Source organism: Hyaena hyaena, unplaced genomic scaffold (genome assembly GCF_003009895.1).
Source record: "Hyaena hyaena isolate Hyena2069 unplaced genomic scaffold, ASM300989v1 scaffold_370, whole genome shotgun sequence".
In the NCBI taxonomy this organism is placed as follows: domain Eukaryota; kingdom Metazoa; phylum Chordata; class Mammalia; order Carnivora; family Hyaenidae; genus Hyaena; species Hyaena hyaena.
This window is the reverse complement of record NW_024081001.1, coordinates 58,752-83,104: the sequence shown is the minus strand read 5'-3', so window position 1 is coordinate 83,104 and position 24,353 is coordinate 58,752. Positions and strand designations below refer to the sequence as shown.

Sequence of the window (24,353 nt, the reverse complement as noted above, 5' to 3'; positions counted from 1 at the left end):
GAATATTCTCTAAAAAGCAGATTAATCCTTATTGAGTTTTGGCAGTCGAGATCCAGGGGTCCATTACACGGAGCCAAGACCCAATGCCTTAATCTGTTTCTGAGCTGTTACATGCAATGCCTGAAGAGGTATAGGATGCCGTCAGCCCCAGCTGGATTATCGATGGAAATCACGCCAGCCGTGGAGAGCCTTCCTTCTCCAAGGTCGTCCCACAGTTCAGCACAAAAGGGGGTTCAACCCTATCACTTACAAGCACCAACACAAGCAAAATGATTCAAACACTCTCTAACTACTTTGAATGAATTGGTCACGGTCACATGACACATCTGGATATTTCCTTTTAAAACAGACTTTCCAAGTGAAATGGGATCCAGATGTTATAAGCAGATGTATGTTTAGTTCCCTTGCGAGGTGGTGCCTACGTAATGAAGACTCAACTTATTTTGACTTTTATGTGTACCTCTTCCTTCCCCTCCCACAATCCAAGCTCTTCCAGGCTTAGACACGGCATTCTCGCCCACTGTGCTGAGCACAATGCTTGGACCACAGCTGGTCCGGCAAAGTTGGTCCGATACATGAGGCAGTATGTCAATACAATGGAGGTTTCAATGAATCGGATTAAGTACCAATCAAAGTCAGGAACAAAATGTTTCCTGTACAAGGTTATACAGATGGATTTGGATTCAGAAAACCTTGATCCCCTTATTAACCATGACAATTCATCAAGCTGATGGCTGGATTTTTTTTTTAATTTTTCATAAGAGCTGGCAATGTCTGTTCGAATGGTTCTTTATGTGGAAGCTTTGCAAGGCACTTTTTCTGCGATGATAAATAACCTGCAGAAGGCGCTAACCATTATTCTTTAAGACTCCACTTCAGTGATGAGTCACATTTACTGAGCATTTACTACATGCCAGGTCCTGTCCGGAAAGCTCACAGGCACTTCTTCGCTTGTCTTTACAATGCTCTGGAGTAGGTTTTGATTCCATCCCCATCACACAGGTGAGGAAACTTGACTTAGCTGTTCGTCCAGCCTCCATGACCTCTGTCCGCTGGAAAGTATCCACTTCCTCTTCTGAGACCCTAGTTAGCACATTTTGTGCCTCTCTTAGGAGACACGCGGCAGTCTCTCAGGCACATGCAATAATTCAAGCATCGTCCGCCCCCTCTGCTCCAGCACAAGCTCCCTGAGGATGGGGCTACCTTATTCCAGAGGTTCTACCAAGCCAGGCCCAGCACCTGTGTATCAGGGCCACCCGGGCAGTTTTCCAAACAAAACACAGCAGAGGCCTGGGCCTCACAGCCTGGAGATGCTGGGTGTGGGTTGGTGCTCTGGAACCTTCAGCTTCAGAAAGCTGCCTAGATGCTGTGGACACCCTCCAGGTTTGAGGAGCACTGTCTTCTTCAACCAGTTCACTGCTTTGCACGTTGTGTGTAACGAACAAAACTAATCAAGTGAATGCATGGTTTCATGAACAACCATTATGCTAAGATGTCATCCCAGATACATACAATCATTCTTCAAGTGGACACAGAACTACCCCCACCGAAACTGCCTCTCACCATTCCCTCCCTGCCCCCTCCCCTTGCTCAGCTCCAAGCACACGGGCCCTCCCTACTGCTGCTCAACTGTGCCAAGCCCTCTGCTTAGAACATTCCTTCCCTAGATGTGCCTGCCTCATTCTTTCTTTTATTCAGACCTCTCCCCAGATGTCACTCTTCGGAGAAGTGATCTCTGACGGCTCTAACTCAACAACAGAACCCACCCCATCACTCTTGATAAAATATAACTGCTATTAGATGATAAATCCTTCAAATTCACTGTTTCTTCCCACTTAAAATGCATACTCCAAGAGGTTATGGATTCTTAAACAGCCTCCCCTGCTGTTTAAACCTTCTGTCTGAAGTGTTTCAGAGGAGTCTTGCTTCTCACTGTGACACAAAGAAGGGCCTCGCTGACTTTCTAAGTTCCTTCCAGGATCCCAGGTCTTAGAAAAATGGAATTTTACAGACAGAAAAAGGCTCAGACTCCATCCAGTGCAGGGGTTCTCCTTAATCTGGGGCCCACGAGTCCCTGAAGATTTATAACCTTCCTAAAAACTGTACGTGAAATTCTGTCTGCGTGCACAGGCACAGTTTTCTGTGGAAAGAATCCACAGCTCTCGTTAGGGTCGCAAAGGAGTTTTATTTCACAAACAAAAGAATGAAAATTCTCTCGGCAAAACGCTTTATGATGGATGAGGAAACCGAGGCACCCAAAGATGCAGCTTAGGAACAGCCAAGCAGCCGGTGAGCGATGCGGCTGGAAGCGAAGCACACATTTGTTGATCCCCAAGCAGTCTCTTTAGTCCTTCTCCCCACGTTCCTTAGAAAGAGAGGATCCTTCCCTCACGACAAGGCCAGATGGCCACCCTGGACGCTCCTAGTGGCTACTTCCTTGTGTGTCTGACCAAGCCTTGGGCACAAATAACACAGCATGCCTTCCCCGTCCCTAACAATGTCATTATTCACAAATTTGCGTGTAGAGAGAACATCAGAGGGGGGAAAGGCTCGAATGTGCCCTAAGCCTCTTTCAAACGGCATTTCAGAGCCACGCAATACAGGACGTCTTCACATACCCTCACTCACCAGATGCCCTCAGCAAATAAAGGACTTCTTTCTTCCCCCTACGGCTCACGGCCCCAAATTTCTCATGATTTCCTACAATGGTAAGTGCCAACAAAATATCACCCACACCACATGTTCTACCAGCTATCCTTTCTTCGTAGTGGGTTCCAGCCAACCCCGCTGGAATGGAAAACATAATATTCACAAGCCATCGGGAGGTGTGCCGAGGAATAAAGGACGGGGCATACTGGAACTTCCATCAGAAGCACATGGTCAGTCCTCTACTCTGTGTTTCTGCATTTTCCAGAAAGCTCTCTGCAAGGTACTCTGAGGGGCTGAAGAAACTCAGTCAGGCCATCACACTGAGCAGAGACCCACTCAAGTTACCTCAGGAAAAGGGATGTTGTGGATCTGGAATCTGAAAGCCACTGAGGAGGAGAGCTCCAGGGCCTAGATGCACACCCCACCCCCAGAGGCCGTGGGGTTTCTCTCCACAGCTGCTCCCTTCTCCCTATCAGTTGGCCTCCACGGTTTCCATATGGTTTTCCTTTTTCAGTTTTTCTTTTAAGTCTAGCTGACATACAACGTTAACATTAATTGCAGGTGTACAACATAGTGACTGGACAAATTTATACATCACGCTGTGCTCACGGCAAGTGTAGCTACCATCTGTCCCCTTACATTGCTATTATATCACTGACTACATCCCCTATGCTGTGCCTTTTATTCCCCGTGACTTATTCGTTCCATAACTACAAGCCTGTAACTCTGATCCCCTCACACCCATGTTGCCCACCCCCCTCTACCCCCCTCCCCTCTGGCAACTACCAGTGTGTTCCCTGTATTCATGGGTCTGATTCTGCAGTGGGTTTATTCATTTGTTTCTGTTAGATTTCACATGCGTGAAATCATACGGTGTTTGCCTTCCTCAGTCTGATTTCCTTCACTTAGCAGTATGCCTTCACGGTCCATCCTCCATATGCTTTTTTCACGCATAACCTTGGCTGCCACGTGACTCCAGTTTGCCAAGGACTCAACGCTCTCAGACAGCATCCTTTCAGCTTTTGCCTCTGTGGCAAAATATATCTTGGAATTCCTTCATTCAAACTCCCAAGACAGGGAATCTGACTGACTCCATGTATTTCTTTGTGCCAAGCCATGTCATTGTCCAGACTATGGAGTAGCCTGCCTGGGGTGGTGTGCCCACCCATATACCCATCAGCAATGGCCGAGGGAGTCAGATGCGGTGTAAAAGTCTTCGGCAGTGGCTATGGTCAGGGACAGGTCCAGGGACTATATGTTATATAGGCACCCAATCGGGCTGTTCAATAGTATGTGGTAGCCAGGTTCTACTAGCATGTGAGAGCCAACTGCTAAATTTCCAGGAATTTTTGTGAGCTATTTGTTAATCCACTGGTAGTCTGAAATTGACCACGGTGGGAGTATTTATACCACAGACATTGGCAAATTCTACAAATTAGGGCTTTTTTTCCCCCCTGATGCGCTAGTTTGCCAGCACACTGCTGTAGTATTAATGGTTAAAGAGGAAAAAGAAAAATCAAAGTAAACAGAACTCCCCAACAATGTGACATTTGATAATCCAGGTCATTTCCCTCTTCTCTTCCTCCAGTTCTTGCTGCAGCCGGAATGGACTGGCTTCCTCATTCCTCATCTGTCACAAGTATCTGCCTGACAGCCAGGGCTTTTGCTGAGCCAAATCCCCCGCCTTCCCAAACCTCAATGCCCATCTCCATAAAGGTCAACGTCTTCCTGGAAGATCCCCTTAGTTAAAATAACCACTCCTTCTCTAAACTCCTGGGACCCCAAGTGGACATCTCAGTGCCCCTTTTTCATGTTTAGCCTTCCACTTTAGTTGTTTCGGGCTCTATAACTTAGGGTCCTTTAATTCATTATGAACTTCCCATGAAAAAGATCTGTGTCCATTTCTCCTCTGGATTCTTCCAGGTGCTGAACATATGGCCCTCTAGTTAGGTATCTAGGAGTACATGGTGAATGAATACAAAACAATTATTTCTACAAGTTGGCCAACACGTCTCTCCTTTGCCTTCAGGCAACTACCGTTTCAGACCTGCTAACTCATGAGTTCCTCAACAGAAATGAGCCCTGACAACTGAACAGGATTCATGCTTAGAAGGCATCTAAAGCCATATATCTGGTCTGTGTATGTGTGAATCACTTTCAACAGATCCAACCACCTGTAAAGGAAGGGAAAGGTCAAGGATATAACACAGAGTTTAAACTCTGACCTTCTGCGATGGCAGAGTCATACTTCAAACCACCTATTAAACTCAATCAACTCCTTATTTAAAACCGGTCTCCCTTTAAGACGTTGAGAAAGATGACTCGGAGTGTTAGGGGAAAACCTCAGAACTAGGAAGCAGATGAACAAGATCACAAGTTCACTGTCAAGAGAAAATTAGTTCTTCGTGTTATGAATCACTTAACCAGCCTGAAGAGAATATAAAAGCCACCAAGTAGTTAAAAGGATTACAGTTGGCATGTGAAGAAAAGAGTCCAGAAGAAATGGGCTTCTCTGCCCCAAAGCTTTTCCTAGATGATACTTCTGTAGAAAGGCTGCAGGCAGAAAGTACAAAGGCAGATCAAACTTAGATCTTGAAATTCTTGGTCAATGTATGTGGCATTACCGGTACTGCTCAATTAATTTGCAGAAATTTTCAAATACTGAAAATGCTTCACACTCTGAGAATCTGGAAGATAGTAGAAAATATTATCTCTATTTCACAGATGGAAAGGTAAGGGAAAGAGAGTCAAGCCACTTGATTGTGTCTATAACAGACTGAAATACAAACCTGGCTTCCTAATCCTGGTTTCAATACTTCTCTGTGGGTTCATTCTACCCATCACCCCTCCAAAGCCTAAATGCCCCCAGAATATAACAAGTGACCTTTATGAGACAGATAACTCCTGAAGCTTAATCCAAACACATGGTGTTAAAAACTAGTTAAAAAACAAAACAAAACCTTAGCAGTAAGGCAGACAAAAGAACATGGTAGAGGGACTATTTCAGCAAGAAAACAAGCCTCTAATCTTCCTAAAGTATAAAACCCTGTCACCCAAGGCTACTGATAAATGCAAGAAGATAAAGACATATTACAGGGAACACATGTTTCATTGTAGATATCACTTATATTTCCTTCATCTGTCATTTCTTGATAGGGGCAGTTTTAGGAAGATAGGACCACAGAAGGGCTGTACTTTCCCTAAGGTTTTATAACCATTAGCTACAGCCTCTTCTACATGGAATTTAGCCCCCCAGGATCTAAAAAGGAATCAAACCAAAAAGTAAAGAAGGGAAACAACAAAATGAATTAGAACAAAACTCCACACGTCCACTTGTCCACCCTGACACCCCCAGATCAGGTCCTTAAAAGTGGGAGTCCTTTGGGTAACAAACAAGGGGCTGTTTGCCCAGTCCAAAATCTGCCCTAACGTCACTGCATTAAATCGGAATCAAAATGCCACCAAAGCCAAGTTGATGGGATTACGGTTTGTTTCTGAAATAAGTTCTGCTGTCAAATCTGAACTGAGCAGGCAGGCTCGTATCTAATACAGGAAAAAAAATATACAAGAGACAGATTCAGAATTTCCAAAGCTGCTTGCTGGCTTGGATCAGAGCTCAAACATGAAAAGAATTTTTCTACAGAGTCAAACCATTTCTGAATCTGTGCACTTACAAAAGACCTCCCTGGAGCTATCAAGCCATTTGAGAAAAAGCCGGAGCCGCACGTTGCCAAAGGTGAGCTTGGCACTAGCTCTTCTGAAATGCTCCGCAGTATTCTACGTGCAGTCAACAACTTGACTCGAGTAGGCATCAGATCTTCTTTAAGAAAGGCTTACAGGCCCACAGGGCAATCCTTCAGGATTAGGTCCGCAATGGAATCCTGTTTTCAGAGTCAGTGATGGCCTGTGTGATAGGACCTGAAATGGGTGGCCAAGGGCTACCGGTCACCAATGTCTAGGAGTCCACGGCTGGAGATAACGCATGCTGTGGCACTCAATCAAGCCAAAGGGAAGGAGAGCGGCCCTTCTGAAACCCTGCCTACTCTATGTATTTTCTATGCATTCCTTATCTTATATAATGTTCACAACCAACCCATAAACCACAGGTATACGGTAGGTACTCTGAGAACGTGTACATCCTCCGAGCAGTAAGTTAGTCATTGTGGGTAGGGATTCAAATCCCAGTCAGCCTGACTCAAAACGTCCATGTTAGTCACTTATACGTAAATTTATTATTTACATCTCTTAAAATCCCAGACGGATCTCAGCCAGTGAGTCAATGCTACCCCAAGAGCACAGGAACAGAGAACAGAAGTCCCCATCTCCCAGTCAGCCCTGGGAATTCAAATTATTTTCCATGACAATTTTTGCAGGAGCGGGCCATTTCCAGCCAGAAGAGCTTTGACACTGGAAATATACTGGAGACTAGTCTAGACCTTGGAGGATGGCTTCAGAGCTAACCAACATCAACTACTTAATAATCGACCCTGCTCTGCAAACAATAAACCCTGCCCTGCTACTACCACCTCGCAAAATTTCAGGTATTGACTGCATACTGCCTATAGTACCAGGAAGTGTGCTAAGCATATTCCTACCTTCTCACTTGGCTTACAGCCTTGTATGACTTCATAAAGGCAAAGCGTTGTAAGTTAGTAGAACTGAACTTCAAAATTCCAAGCCACAAGAGCCACTCTCCAAAACTTCACTCCGCAGCAAATGGTTCTTGCGTCTACCCTGACAATTCTGATTTTTCCCCCAAATTTCTTATTTAATTTATTGTTTTAATTTACATCCAAGTTAGTTAGCATACAGTGCAACAATGATATCAGGAGTAGATTCCTTAATGCTCCTTACCCATTTAGCCCATGCGCCCTCCCACAACCCCTCCAGTAACCCTCTGTTCTGACTTTAAGCATGGCTTGGCCACAGGGCACTAACTACAGTCTGCAGGATTAAAAGTAGTAACCATAGCTTACTGTGTGTCACTGAGCAAATCAACGTATGCACCTCTATCTTCTTCACTCAGAACATGATTTATTTTATTTAAGTTTATTTATTTTGAGAGAGAGAGAGAGAGAGAGAGAGAGAGAGAATCCCAAGCATGCTCCATGAAGTTCAGAACCTGACAAGGGGCTCAATCTCTCAAATCGTGAGATCATGAACTGAGAAATCAAGAGTCAGACGCTTAACCAACTGAGTCACGCAGGCACCCCAGAACATGATTTACTTTTGTAAAAGGCATACCATATTAGTGAAGTTGTTAAACTACAGAAATAATTATATATAAGTGTTCTGTTTTGTTAGTGAATATTTTATTTTATGTAACGCAAGACCAAGTTTTGTGTACGCCATGGGACTGTTGATTGCCTTATCAAAAGGATGATGACATCACACTTTACTGTTTTTGGACAGACTCAAAGCTGGAGACTAATGGCTTGCCACCATAAAACAGTTATTTAGATCCTTAGAACAATCAACATATTGAAATTAATGAGATGTGATTCTACAAGTTTTTAATTTTAGGATTATAAAGAGATGAGACTATGGGGCGTCTGGGTGGCTCAGTCAGTTAAGCGTCCAACTTCGGCTCAGGTCATGATCTCACAGTTCGTGAGTTCGAGCCCCACGTTGGGCTCTGTGCTGGCAGCTAGCTCAGAGCCTGGAGCCTGCTTCGGATTCTATGTCTCCCCCTCTCTAACCCTCCCCTGCTTGCGCTCGCTCTCTCTCTCTCTCTCTCTCTCTCTCAGAAATAAATAAAACATTAAAAAATTTTTTTTAAAAAAAGAGATGAGAATAGTGTAAACATGAAAATTCCAGTTTGCCCTAAACAGAAGCACAATCTTGGGAATGGTTTTTGACTGTAAACATGAGATGGAGTGTGTCATAAGTAATTCACTGAATGGTAGGAAGCAAAGTATACAAAATTACAGGTGGTCATCAGGAATATAGTAACATAGGGGTATCTCGGTGGCTCACTTGGTTAAGTGTCTGACCTCAGCTCAGGTCACGGCATCATGGTTCATGGGTTCAAGCCCCAGATAGGGCTCTGTGTTGTCAGTGCAGAGCTTGCTTCAGATCCTCTGTCCTCCCCCCTCTCAAAAATAAATAAGCATTTAAAAATGTTCTAAAAAAAGAATATAGTAACATATAAAGTTAGATTTTTCCTAGAATATGCAAGAGTCAGCATAGTTTCAGAGCCAGAGTCCAAGACCTAATTGCCAAAACCAGCCCAGACATCCTGTGGGCAAACCACCAAAATAGTCTGCTTCATTTGCTAGACCTCTAAAACAGAGGTGATAACAGCTGCTGCCTTTAGGTCACAAATTACCTTAACAACCATAGGATCATTAAGTCCACTTTACATATTAATTCAAACTACTAATCATTCCACATTGCACAACCTTTATAAGGTGCAAAAGTATTTAATAAAAGCTCACTACTTCTGACACCCAGTCCACTATCTCCTTCCAAGGAACAACTGATGGGCAATTTCCTACATTCAGTTTCAGAAATGGTCTAGCATTTGCAATGACACACACGCTTCTTTGTCTATTGCATTCAGTGCCTTGAACAGTGCCTGACACGTAGTGGGAACTGCATAAATATTTGTTTACTGAAATTAATACTATATATCCTTTTTGCATCATGCCCCTTTACTCAACTGTACCTTGGAAACAGCCCATATCAATCTCTTTTTCTTCTAAAATTTTTATTTCAGTTCATATACAGGAAATGCACATGCTATACGTGTGTGTTGACTAAATTTTCATCAGCTGAGTCACCTACCTCACCAACAGCAAGATCAAGAAATAGAACAAACATTATCAAAAACCTGCATGCCCTGCTCATCCTCCCTTCCACCACACCTGTCACCTGTGACACCGAGAGGAACCACCACCCTGACTTCTAAAAACCAATTCGTTTTGCCTGAAGTGGTATTTATAGAAATTCAGTAACACAATATATGTACTTCTTTGTGTTTGCCTTCTTTCACACAGCCTTTTGTGAGGTTTAACCATAGTTTTGTGAGTGCATGTAAATCGTTCGTTCTCAATTCTCACTTGCCCCTTTAGTATTTCATTGGGTGGGGACACCACAATTTATACATACGCTCAACTGCTGATGGGCATGCACGTGTTTTCCAATTTGGGGCTACTTTAGTGTGCTACGTGCATTCTACACACGTCTTTTTCAAGAAACTTCTCGTTACCCTAACAGTGAAACCTCACAGAGGAGGTTGACGCCTAACTGTACAGGAACTACTGAACTACTTTCCAAAATGGCTGTTCAGACGTACACTGGCACATGGAGGTCCTTCTGCCCCATCCATTCTGTCACCAAGGGCTGGAATGACTCCATGGTTTGTTCTGGTTCTCTTTTGCTCTTTGGGTGGGGCTGCAGTAGTCTGGCCTTGTGCTTACATCTCCATTGATGACAAATGGAAATCAGACCCCCTTCCAAAAGTTTATTAGACTTTTGGATGTCGTGTTTTATGAAGCATCTATTCATATCTTGTGCCCATTTTCCCACTGGGTTATTCTTTTCTTTTATTGATTTCTAGTGCTTTACACGTTTGCAACATGATCTATTGGTGAGAGCTGTGTACTGGGAATGTCTTCCTCCACTTTGTGCAGTGTCTTTTTAATCTCTTAAGGCTATCTTTCTGTGAACAGAAGTTTTCTTAATTTTAAGAGACCTGGTATAATTTTTTTTTAGTTAGTGTGTTTTCTGTCCCCTTGAGACTCTGCCTGCTCCACGGTAAAGATGTTCTCTTATGCTTCCTTCTGAAAGCCTTTACCCTTCAGACATTTGGAGTCATTTTTATATGGCATGAAGGAGGGGGCCAGTAATCTTTTTTTTTCTTTTTTTTTTTTTTTGGCATAAAATAGGGGCCAGTGAATTTTTTTTCAGTAGAGATAGCCAACTGACCCAGCTTAAAGAGATTGTCCTTAATCACCAAGTACTAGTATCATCTTTGCCACTGAGCCTGATTCTTTTTAGTGGTATAATATTCCACTGTATGCATGTGTTATAAATTACTAAATCCATCCACAACTGAGTCACACTTGTTTCACCTTATTGTTGTGAATAATGCCCTAATGAATAATCTTGTCCATGTAGCACTCCCCACATCCTGTGTCAGTATATCGGTAGGACAAACTCATACAAGTGGAATTATAACTCAACGGGTACATGCATTTTTATTTTAATCAATATATTTGTTATTTGAGAGAGAAACAGAGGGTGAGTGGGGAAGGAGCAGAGAGCGGGAGATACAGAATCTGAAGCAGGCTCCAGGCTCTGAGCCATCAGCACAGAGCCCAACATGGGGCTTGAACTCATGGACCTAGAGATCATGACCTGAGCCAAAGTCAGATGCTCAACTGACTGAGTCACCCAGGGGCCCCTATTTTAATCAATATGTTTGATAGAGGTTATACCAATTTTAATTAGATTTTTGAAACCACAACGATACTACACACACAGTAGTATCGTTATACTATTATTATAAGACATGCTACACATTAGAATTTCAATTATACTAAAGTTACCAACATTTTTTGAGCTTTAGGATCCCTTTTTTCTTTTTTTCTTTCTATTTTTTAAATGTTTATTTATTTATTTTTACAAATAGTTTATTGTCAAATTAGTTTCCACATAACACTCAGTGCTCATCCCCACAAGTGTCCTCCTCCATGCCCATCCCCCCTCCCCCCAACATCCATCAGTCTTCAGTTTTTGTCAGCATTCAAGAGTCTCTCATGGTTTGCCTCTCTCCCTTTCCCCCACCATTTCCGCCCTTCTTCTCCCCCTTGTTCCTCTGTCATGTTCCTCCTAATCCTCCTATACGTGCAAACATATGATATTTGTCCTTCTCTGCCTGACTTATTTCGCTCAGCATAACACCCTCAAGGTCCATCCATGTTGCTACACATGGCCAGATTTCATTCTTTCTCATTGCCATGTAGTATTCCATGGTATAGATAAACCACATCTTCTTGATTTTTTCTTTTTTTTTCAATGTTTATTTATTTATTTATTTATTTATTTATTTATTTATTTATTTTTAGGATCCCTTTTTTAAAGACAGTAAGTGAGTAACTGTGCTTCTAGTATCCACTGACTGAGAAAATATAAACAGTCATGTAATTTCACAGAAACTGTGCCTCAGGATCCCGGGAGATGGAATAACTAAGCCGAATCATGATGTGAGGGATAGGCCTTCTCTTTTTATTTCCTCCTGTTCAGAAGCTCAAAGCCTGGCTGGAGAGCCCCAGACACCAGGTAGACAGACCCCATCCCTGTTCCAGAAGGAGTCTGCTCCAATAGGAAGGCAACAGTAGCTCTCTGCCTGAGATGACACCTAGTATCAAGCTGTCCTTTCCCATCAGAACGGTGCTAAGAGGACTTGAATCCACCAGGATAGCAAGGAACCTTACTCAAATATCTCCTAAGTCTTTTGAGTACAGCATCAATATTTTGCTCAAAATACAGGTCTAAAGAATACCAATATTCTCTCTCTTCCAGGTCAATAATAGAATCCTTTATGGTCAACACATGACTTTTCCTTCACCCATCAACTCTTGGGAAAGCACAGTAGCATTCATTCTGAAACTTGCTTGCAATGCTGTGAGAATGGCACACAACCTGTTAATTTTGCAACTGACATTATGTCAGGACCATGGTGCTGAGGACCAAAGACCACCGGGCCCACTGCAGGCCTAAAACATGACCACCATGGGACCCACAGCGTGACTTCTACTTTGCAGGCTCAAACCTCCAGAACACACTTCCTTCCCAGAATTTTTAAAAAGGGGAAGGTGAGCAGCAAAGAAAACCATCAACAAAAGGAAAAGGGAACCTACCAAATGGGAGAAAATATTTGTAAATCACATATCTAAGAAGATGTTATCTAATATATAAAGAACTCATAAACTCAGTAGCGAAAGCAAGAAAGAAAACTTAAAAGTCAAAGGAAGATCTGAATTTTTTCCAAAGATACACAGATGCCCAAGAGACACAGGAAAAGATGCTCAATATCACTCATCATCAGGGAAATGCAAGTCAAAACCACAATGAGATATCACCTCACATCTTTTAGGATGTTATCATCAAAAAGACAAGAGGTAAATTGTCGGTGAGGATGTGGAGAAAAGTCTTGTGCACTGCTGGTGGGAATGTAAGCCAGCATGAAAAATAGAATGGAGGTTCCTCAAAAATTAAAAACAGGACCACCATACAATCCAGCAATCCCACTTCTGGTTATTTACTCCAAGGAACACAAACCTGAAAAGATAATCTGCACCTCCATGTTTAATGCATCATTATTTACAATAGCCAAGATTTGGAAACAACCTAAGTGTCCACTGATAGGTGAATGGATAAACAAAATGTGATACACACACAGGAATATTATTCAGCTATAAAAAAAAAAAAAAAAAGGAGGAGAAGGAGGAAATTCTGCCATTTGCAGCCAACACAGATGGACTCTGAGGGCATTATGCTAAGTGAAATACGTCTGACAGAGAAAGAGAAATACCATATGATCTCACATAGATGTGGAATCTAAACGAAAACAAAACAAAAGAAACTCACACATACACAGAACAAACTGGTGGCTGCCAGAGGTGGGGGATGGGTGATGACTGAAAAGCACAAACTTACAATTCTGAAATAAGTAAGACTCGGGGATATAATGTACAGCATAATGACTACAGCTAATAATACTCTATTGTGTGGGTGCCTGGGTAGCTCAGTAGGTTAAGTATCCAACTCTTGATTTTGGCTCAGGTCATGATCTCACGGTTCGTGAGTTCCAGTCCCACATCAAGCTCTGCACTGAGAGCATGGAGCCTCCTTGGGATTCTCTCTCCCCCTCTTTCTCTCTGCCTGTCCCCAGCTCATGTTCTCTCTCTCTCTCTCTCTCTCAAAATAAATATCTTTTTAAATAATACAAAAATTAAAAAATAATACTGTATCGTATATTTGGAAGTTAAGAGTACATCTTAAAAGCCCTCATCACGAGGAAAAATTTCTAACGATATGTGGTGATGGATGTTAACTAGACTCACTGTGGTGATCCTTTCATCATATATACACTTGACGTTGTACCCATGAAGCTACCATCATGTTATGTGCCAATTCTATCTCAATAAAAAGAGGGAGATGATGATCTAATAGGTAGATCTTATTACACCAAAACCTCCACCTAGAAAAAAACACAGGGAAGACAGGCATTTTCCCTTTAGGATTGTGCAGGATACAGTGACTTGTCAGACCCCTAAGTAGACATATAAAGACATGCGCACTATCCAGTTATAAAGAGAAAGGAAGCAGCCTGAAGTCAGCAGGCTGAAACCCACGTTTGCTAGGAGCGGTGTGATTCCGGTTAATCACTTTCTACCTCCAGGGCATATTTTTCCAATGAAATGAGGGTGTTAGCCAAGAGGTGATACAGACAGAATCTAGCCCTTAATAGCTCATAATTCTACATACAAAAGGGCAAAGCTGTTGGATTTCTATAACCATGTGGTGACTTATAACCAGTCTCCAGCAGGAAAGTCAGAGGAGCGAGAACCTTATTGTTTCAGGCTCATGAAAGTACGGCATATCTTGCCCCAGGTACGCGTGTAAAACCCAGTGGATGGGATGCACCTCACCTTGGCTGAGTCAGCAAAGAACTATTTTCAAGAGGAAATGTCTCTCTGCTACAATTCCTTTTCCTCAATTTATTGTCAAAGATAAGAGACTAGTTGCCTCGATGCTTTGGGAGGGCATCTAGGGGGTCCAACTTCGGCATGTGACCCGGACGGTCCCAGAGTTTAATGGGGTGTGGGAAGGCAGGAGAAAATGGCACAATCTGGAAAGGTGGGTCCATGAATCTTAAGCCACTGGAACAATAGCAGCTTTGCGAGGGCACAGAGCTTTGTGAAGGACAAAGACCACTCTTGTCTCTTGCTTGGGAGCTGGTTGCCAGCAATTCAGACAACCAGCGGAGTGCCAACTGCCAGCCCAGGCTCCCGGAGGACATGGCCTGGCCATCCCATGTGAAAAATAAAATTAACACAGCCCTCCTCTGCTTTCCCTTGCTCCCCCAAATCTCTACATCAAAATCATTTCTCAGCTTGATCTCAAAAGCACTTTCTTAAACTTAAAAAGAAAAGCCCATTATTCCTGGAGAATGCTGGAGGCTACTTATAAACCAATGTCAAAGGGCTCCCAAAGGATTTGTTCCACCTTTAACACCCACAGACAGTAGACATTTCATGAGTGGTTTTACCTATTTGACGAGGGAGAAAACTACTTTTCCCTCCTTGCAAACATTTAGTGAAGAACAAACTATGTGACCTTGGTCAAGTTCCTGGGCCACAGATACAGGTCAAATTCTGTTACAATTCTATTATAACTTTCAATTTAAATAAGTGGGAATAGAATTGATCCGTGTTCCTTTTTTTTATTCTTTTGACAGTACTAAAATATTTCCTATGTGCAGAGTGGTAAGTGTTGTTACACTGAATATTGCTGGGAACAAACGAGAAGCTGGAAAATTTTCCCTTCATGGAAAACTTCATTACAATGAGAACTGTTGCAATTTTTAGATGAGGAGAACCCGCAAGTTAATTTAAGTTGAAAGGCACAACCACCACAAAAAGCCATCTGTAAATCTGTACAACTAAATCTACCCCCTTTGCTGCAAAGCCAGTACTCTAAATTACTTTTTCGTCTCAATATTACTTGTGATTCCTTATCTTTTCCTCTTATTACCTTGTGTACAGTATATACTGTGCTTATTGTAATGGACCTCAACTCTTCTTTGTAATAGGAAGGAACAAATGTGTTTAAAAGCCTTGTTTCTTTCCACAGATACCATATGTTTGCACGTATAGGAGGATTAGGAGGAACTTAACGGAGGACCATGGGGGAGAAGAAGGGAGAAAAAAGTGGGAGAGAGGGAGGGAGGCAAACCATGAGAGACTCTTGAATGCTGAGAACAAACTGAGGGCAGATGGGGGGGGATGGGCATGGAGGAGGGCACTTGTGGAGATGAGCACTGGGTGTTATATGGAAACCAACTTGACAATAAACAATTTAAAAAAAAATTAAACTATTGGATGAAAAAAAGTCAAAAAATAAAAAATAAATAAAAAACAAAAGCTTTGCTTCTTTCACTAGATTTCATCTTGTTTTCTCTCTTGACACGTGCTCATGAAAGCGCTAATCCAATGACTCAGAACCTCCTAAACCCTATTTACCACAGTGGTCAAGCTTTTTCTTTCCATTCAGCCAATCCTACAATGCACCTTCCTCCTGGAAGCCTCCACAAATGGAGGCAGAGGAAGAGGAGGAGAAAGAGGTGGAGGAAATAGAGGAGGAGCAGGAGAGGAAATGTGGGGGGTGGCGTGGGGGGAGAACTATTCCCATTTTCCCTTGCTATCCAAAAAGGCATCATTTAAGATTTCAATTCCTCTCCCACACCACAATGTTCACACACCCCCTCTGCTTAAGCAATTTATTAAATCTATCTTATCTATTATTTAAATGTTCCTTTTCCCACCATTTTTGATGACATCTCATCGGAAGGATGCATATGGCAGTATATTCCATGGCCTGGAGAAAACTCCTTCTTATGGCAGACAACACACATTTAGGTAGACAAAGGGTTCAGCATTCATATATCACTTCATCATTTATTTATGGAGTGCTGGCCATGTGCTGGGTGCTTCTCCCAGGCCTGGAGTTCACTGATGAAAAAGACAAAATTCCTGTCCTCATAACTTTACATTCTAGGACAAGAGACAGGCAGTAAACACAAATAAATAAATAGGACAGGGGCGCCTGGGTGGCTAAGTGAGAAGAGTGTCTGTCTTGGTTCCAGCTCAGGTCATGATCTCATGGTTCTGGGATTCCATCTCTGTCTCTCTCTCTGCCCCTCTTCTGCCTGCATGTATGCTCTCTCTCTCAAAATAAGTAAAACATTTTAAAAATACAAATAAATAAATAGGACAATTAGATCATATGAAGAGAGTAGAGAGAAGTGTCAATCGACATTGAGAGGTGCGGGCAGGCAAAGCATGGGCAAAGACAGTAAGTAGTGCCTTAAGCTGGGGTCCTCAGAAGGATCTAGGGAGGGATGATTTGAACAGTGATTGCATTCTTAATTCTTTTTTTATCTAACTAACTACAGTTGATGCTTATTATTTGCAGATTCTGTATTTGTACGTCCTCCCTTTTACTAAAATGTATTTGTAGCACCAAACGAATACTTGTGGCGCAAGCACGGTCACTCTCAGACGTGTGCAGAGGGGCAAATGGTCATGTGCAAGTTCCCACCTGAGGCCCCACGAGGTGACCGGAGGTCTTTTTGTTTCAGTCCTCATACGGTAAACAAGTGTCCTTTTTGCAGTTTTAAATTTAGTGCCATGCTTTTTTCTTCTCATTTTGTGCTTTTTGTTAATGCTTTCACTATTTAAAATGGACCCCATGCACAGTGTTGAAGTGCTGTGTCGTGTTCCTAAGTGCAACAAGACTGCGATTTGTCTAATGGAGAAAATACATGGTTAGATAAGCTTCACTGAGGCTTCAGATAGTGCTGTTGGCCATGAGTTCAATCTTAGTGATAAACGATGTATATTAAATAAGGTCTTTAAATCTTTTTTAAAACTTAAAAAAAATTTTAATTAAAAAAACTTAATGAAAATTTTTTTCATTTACATCCTAGTTAGTACAATAATGATTTCAGAAATAGAGCCCAGTGATTCATCCCAACAAGTGGTCTCCTTAATGCCCCTCACCCATTTAGCCCATCCCCCCAATCATAAGCCCTTAAGCAACCCTGTTTGTTCTCCATATTTAAGATTCTCTTATGTTTTGTCCCTCTCCCTGTTTTTATATTATTTTTGCTTCCCTTCTCTTATGTCCATCTGTTTTGTATTTTAAAGTCCTCATACAAGTGAAGTCATATGATATTTGTCTTTCTCTGACTAATTTCACTTAGCATAATATCTTCTAGTTCCATACACATAGTTGCAAATGGCAAGATTCCATTCCTTTTTACTGTCGAGTAATACTCCATTGTATATAAATATACATATACCACATCTTTATCCATTCATCTGTGGATGGACACTTGGGCTCTTTCCATACTTCAGCTACTGTGGACAGCGCTGCTATAAACATTGGGGTGCAGGCATGTGCCCCTTTGAAACAGCACACCTGTATCCCTTGGATAAATACCTAATAGTGCAATTGCTGGATCATACGGTAGTTCTAATTTTTTGAGGAACCTCAATATTGTTTTCCAGAGTGGCTGCACCAGTTTGCATTCCCATAAGATCGTTAAATCTTAAACAGAAACAGACATAAAATAAGGTTGTGTACTGACCAGCTGATGAAAATGTGACCAGAGGCTCACAAAACCTGATCTTGAGTTTCCTCTAGGAACAATGGTTCAATATTCACTGAGTCAGTGTTCCTGGCCACTCTATAAAAACATCAACTACCAGAAATAATAAGAATCTACATGACTTCTGAGAGAAAGTTTCAGTTGGGCATGGGCCTCCTCCCTCCTTGGCAGGTAACAGTATCTTGCCAGACTCCCAATAAATACACTGTTTTATTTTTGTTGACTTTATTTTTGCAGTTGCTTTTTTCTACAGCATGGGCTGCTGTTCTTCTTGAATGGTAGGAATGTAGGATTTTCTTTTCCAATAATTGTTTTAAGTAAAAATGCAAAAAAAAAAAAAAGGCAGCAATATACAGAAAAGATGAAGTGGAAAACAGAAGAGGCAAATGGGTATGGATGGTATCAGACATGAAGCTGCCTCACAAGGGGGCCTAGAGGTGCAGTGATCGAGGTAACAATGAACAACTAGAGTCTGGGGAAACATATGGAATGGATTATATGGCCCTAGATGAAAAAGTCATCCTTTATCAACCTCAGTTTTCTTATCAGAAAAGGGGACAATACATGAGAATCAAAGCATTATCTCGATTTAGTGAAATAATAGGTAAGGAAGCAGAGCTGAGACTTTTTGGTCTTGGAAGGCCTTTTTACTCTTAAAAGTTACTGAGAACCCCAAAGAGCTTTTGTTTATGTGGGTTACATCTATCACTATTTACTATATTAGAAAGCAAAATTTTAAATTTTGCTAATTTAAAATAATCATAGTAAACCCGGTGCATGTTAGCAAAAATACCTATTTTCTTATGAATACATATTTCTCCAAATAAAAACAGTTTCCTAAACAAAAACACTTAGGCGTGGCAAAGCTTTGCATCTTTGTAAATAAACCTCTTTATTGTCTGCCTTCACGAAAGGCAGCTGGATTCTCCCACTGACTTCAGCTTTCAATCTACTGCAATATCACACTTCATGTAGCCTCTGGGACACTGTATCGTATACTCATGAGAGGGTATGGTGAAACAGGCCAATACTGTCAAAAAAGTTCTAATCTCATGGACCCACTGATAATGTCTCCAAGACCCTGCCCTCCCGTCCCCGTCTGTACCTGGAACCTTCTGAATTAAAGGGTTTAGAACAGTCACAAAGTAAATTCATCATAAATATGAATTCTCTATTCCCTGTATTCTTAGCCTCAATGTTAGAACACCAACACATTAGGGCAAAGACTTCTTCAACTGTACATCTAGCAGCATCATGCCTCCTCTAGTCAGATGACCAACAAGTGTTACTGTTGTTGCTTATTTTGGTTCCATAACCAATTAGCTGTGTGATCTTCCGCCAAGGATTCTTAGTCTGTATTCTAATTCAGAAATCCACGGACTTGAAAGGGGGAAAAGATACAGCTCTATTTTCTGACACTCGGCATTTACTTTAATGAGGACTGTAGGCAATCAACCCCTACTTGTACCAATTGGAATCATAGGTATTTTCAGATCCTATCCTGGTTTACTGCAGGTATCCTGAAAGATCATACATGCTCATTGCTAATTCAAAAGTCCTGTAGTTATTAGAACTGCTACTAGAGTTTGTTATCTAGTGCTTTAATAAGCCATATATTACAACATCACAAATTCTGAAAAATATCTCGACAGCTGTATTTTGATACAATGGAGTTTCATTTTCGATCCTTTGTATTTGACTTTATTCTAAGAGAGCAATCTGCCAGCTTAACCAGATGGCCAAAGGAGTTTATGCAATCGAAAGGTTGCCTGGTGTTAAGAAATTCACTTTACCTCTTTAGACACCAAGTTCCTCTCTTTAAAAGGAAACTGGCCTAGTATTTATCTGAGACTCTCCCCTCAAGAATAGGATGGGAACCTGCAGCACACCTGAATGCATTAACAAAGGGCTACAAGAATCTGTTTTCAATGTTACACCAGCATTTGAGAGTCTACTCAACAAAGCTAAATGCTTTTAGATTAATGGGGCCTAGCAGAACCAAACAGATGAAGAGCTAATGGTGAAAGCAAAGAATCTCCCACAGTACCTTTTATCACATTATAACAATACCGATCACAAATAAACAAACAATAATGAGTTAGTTTGCAAAAAAAAAAAAAAAAAAAAAGCCACCATCAACATAATCTGGTACTGTTATTGATATAAATAAGCTTGTTGGAATAGATTTACACACAAATCTTTCCATAATCAGAAAAGTGAACCTGGATATATATCACTAACATTTGCTTTAAATCTAAATAAAAGTGGGCGCCCTGGGTGGCTCATTCCGTTAAGCATCTGACTCTGATTTTGGCTCAGGTCATGATCTCACGGTTCCTGAGTTTGAGCCCTGTGTCAGTGAGTGGCCTGCTTGGGATTCTCTCTCTCTACCTCTTTCTCTCTGCCTCCCACCCTCCACCCTGCTCACATAGACTCTATCTCAAAACAAGTAAATACACTTTAGGGGGAAAAAAACTAAATCTAAATAAAAGTGTTTATACCCACATATCCTCGAACAGAAAAACATTCAAAACAGAAAGAGAAAAAAAAATGAAAAAGCAAGAAAGAAAAGGAAGGAAGAAAAGAGAATTGTCTGTGGCTAAGGGAAGAGCACCTGTCTTTAAGCACTTGGCACAGAGCACTTTGCACTGGGATACTAACGGACTGGAACTTTAAAGAAGTCTACTAGTGCTCTCACTTGATGACACAGATAACACACATGGGTCATTTAGGCCCTCCTAATGCCAGAGACTGAGCCAACAGAGCTGTGTTTAAGAACTAAGAAAGCCCAGACAGATTGCATTTCAGTCCCCATAGAAAAATCTAGGCTATGTCAGGAGCCGCCAACAGTGGCACCAAGATAATATAAGAGTGGAGGCTGCTAACTTCACTGGGCAAAATTCAAATTGAGAGCAAAGCGCTACCCTCACACAGAGGAGCTGTGAGTCATTAAAACGCTTCAAAATGACTATCATATTGTTTCCTTCACCCAGAAACGCAATCTAACCAGCAGACACTTATAAGTGATAACTATCCCCAGAAAAGTCCAAGAAGCCAATTTTCCCAATTATATTTAAATGAGTCTGCTTACTCTATGCTTCCTTAATCATGCAACAGCATTTTTTTTTTACTTGCAAAGATAAAGACAGACAGAAGGCTGTCACTTCACACATTTAACTGAACAAAATAAGTCATATCGTGGTGGACTGGCGGGGGAAAGGGGGTTGAGACACTACACTACATCATCATAGAAATTAGGTCAGGGCTTCACATCATCACCTTAACACCAAGGACAAGCAGTTATGAACACATGCTCTATACCTGGTATTGCTACCGGGATACAAAACCAGAACCTTCCCGATTCATTGAACCCAAGGATAAGAGGATGCTTAACAAAGTATGGCTCAAAGGAATGACTCTAAGGAGAGGCCTGAAGGTTTGGGAAGGTCTGGAGGATACCAAACTTGGAGCAGGCAGTGACAATGGATGTGAGCCCTGAGGAAAAGTTGGACTAGGGATGGTGCAGAAGTGGGAGGGCCCTCTGCATGGGGGAGGGCAGAAGGGAGGGAGCAAAGTCTCAAAGGAGAGACTCCCAGGCATATTGCACAAGAGGAAAGAAGGGCAGTGTCTGCAGTGGTGAGTTGATGAAAGAAGCCATGAGAGATAAGGTTGGTGGAGTCAGGTTGAACCAGATTATCATAACCTTGAAAGCTGGGCTCAATTTAGACTTTACCCTGTAGGCCAAGGAAAACTTCCAAGCAGGGAGGGAGGTGTTATGAACAACAGCAGAGTTTTAGGAATACACAATGGTGATTTATCTTCTCATCTAATCTGTCCTAACAGTGGGTCCTTTTGTCAAGGCAAGATTAATCAGAATCTATTATGTCTGGTAAAATAAGTGTGCCAAATTATATCCTGGGGTAATTTTGCTACCACTTTTGCTCTGGAAATGCAATTCAAATACTCTTCTTGACTGATGATAAATAACTGGGTAGCCAGATCCCAGGCAGGGCAGGAAAAAACATAGAAAGAAAACATGTCATATTCACTATGACTATGTCAATTAAAACATCTGGGGGGTGCTCAGGTGGCTCAGTCGTTCACATATCCGACTCTTGGTTTCAGCTCAGGTCAGGACCTTTTGAGATTTCGTTGGTTCGAGCCCCGGGACGCCCCATTGTGGGTGAGGAGACTGCTTGAGATTCTCTGTCTCCGTCTCTCCCTGCCGCTCCCCCACCTGCACTGTCTGTTTCTCTCAAAGTGAATAAACTTTAAAAAACCAAAAAACCATTTAGGGGGTGTGCTTGCATTCATTACATGAAAGTCACGATAGTTTGGGATCCTGTTAAACAAAATTAGAAGCGATAACTTTGTAAGCAGGAATTAATCAGGCATTGCTAAATATGCTTTAATTTAGAAGTATTCTGTAACACTCAAACATAAAGACCTGGATTCCATCTATTTCGATCATTTCACTCCCATTTAACTACTGGTTACTTACTAACTGGCACCTGTCTGAAGCCTCAGGACCAAATTAGGACCAGGCAGTGTCATGCAAAAGAAACACCCACTCATTTCTGAGTCTTAGCCAAAGAAAGAGTACAATGATTCTAAATAAAATTTAAGAGGGGGAAAAAGTTGTTTTGTAATAGAGGCAACTACAGATAAACACACACAGCATATATTACTATATATACAGGGTGCATACACACATAAAGAGTCACAATTAAGAACACTATATAGTAAATGCGAGACGGTCTGTTGTTTTTGTAACTGGCTCGTGGTTAGAGTTGCAAAGCACCTAGAGGCTGCTAGAGGTCTCTGAAAAGGACTTCACTGTCGGAAAGCACAGAATAGCACAGGAGCAGAGACTAGGTTCAGGGACCGCTCCCGACCAACCGGCGTGGTGAGGAAAAAATGGGAGCAGGGACGGGGCTCAATTATAAGATTAAAGTACAAATAGGTCAAATGAATGAACTTGAGAGGAAGTGAGAAAATCCTCAACACGCACCACTGTGTGTATTCCGGGGAATCGCCCCGCGAAGGGCAGTCTTTCCACGAGACCTCAGCAACCTCACTCCCGGATAAACGCTGCAAGGACCACACGGTTTTTCAGCCGGTTCAAAGCCAGGCACAGCCAGTGTTTCGGGTCCAAACGACGCCACAGCAACCCCACCGCTGTTAGGATTGCCAAGTGGCGAGCCAGGACCTGCCGAAGTTTTCTCACTAAAATACCCTGATCTTCTCCCACGATGACACCCGAGGCGCGGAAGGCAGTCTCCCACCCGCTGCGTGCACGCTCCGCTGAGGACGCGCGTCTGCACTATCAGCCCCCGGGGGCCGGCACCCCGTCCCCTGGTCACACACCTCCTCTCTCCCCTCACCCCCACTCCACAACTTCGGTTGCCCATTCAGTTTCCAGCTGTTACCAGAGCCCCAGTCCCTAGGAGGGACGGGGGACACGCGGCTTTCTAACCCCGACTCCTCACTCGGGGGCATCAGGGAGAACCCAGGGAGGGAGAAGGCAGAAAGCCCTGGGTCCGCGAGCGGCACCGCGGCTCCGCCGACGGCGGCAAGTTTAGAAACTACTCAATGAAACCGCAAGGATGGCGAGCGCTCAGCCCGGTGCCCCAAACCAACAGTAGGCGAACGCTCTCTTTTTGTTTGTTTGACTTTTTCTTTTTTTTTTTTCTTTTTCTTTCTGAGGTCTCCACTGTGCCAGGCGCTGGCGCTCTAGTTTCGGGAGCCGGATTTCCAGCCCCGCAGCCCGAGCGCACTCCGATTTCCCAAACCCGGAGCGACGTCCCCAACGCGGAACGGCCGCCGCGGGAGCGGAGCCCCGACCGCGCCCGCGACAGCAGCGCGCGTACCACCGGCCCGGCGTCCGCCGCCCCACTCTGCGCGAGGCAGGGCCGCTCCCGCGCACTCCGCGGCCGCCGGGGTGGGGCGAGCACTCACCGACCCCGTACTTCTGCCTTTTGGTCGGGATCCAGCGGGCCATGGCGGCGACCCGCCCCGCGGCGGCGGCGGCGGCGGCTACAGCTCCCGGGGCCCGGGCCGCCGCCGCGCCGCGCTCCCGCGCGTCCCGGACTCCTCCGCCATGTTCCGGCAAACTTGGCGGGGCCCGCGAGCCGTCCGCCCGCCGCGCCGCCCCGCACGGCACTCGCTCCGGCTCGGCCCCGGCCGGCGGTCACCTGCTGGGCCGGGCGGCCGCGCCGCCGTGCGCGCCCCTCCCGGCGCCGCCCCGGCCCCTCCCGCCGGCCGCGCCCTCCGCCCGCCCGGGGCCGCCTCCGCGCCCCGA

At 43.3% G+C, this 24,353-nt stretch overlaps 1 protein-coding gene across 1 annotated transcript in view; it reads right to left on the bottom strand.

The window, feature by feature from the left end:
- The window catches only part of DOCK5 (dedicator of cytokinesis 5), a 216,426-nt gene extending 192,289 nt beyond the window's left edge, over positions 1-24,137 (bottom strand). The window contains exon 1 of the mRNA XM_039250418.1: positions 24,011-24,137. Within this exon, the coding sequence (XP_039106349.1) occupies positions 24,011-24,053 (43 nt within the window). The 5' untranslated portion in view covers positions 24,054-24,137. The remainder of the gene's footprint in view (positions 1-24,010) is intronic.
- Positions 24,138-24,353: the final 216 nt, after the last annotated feature.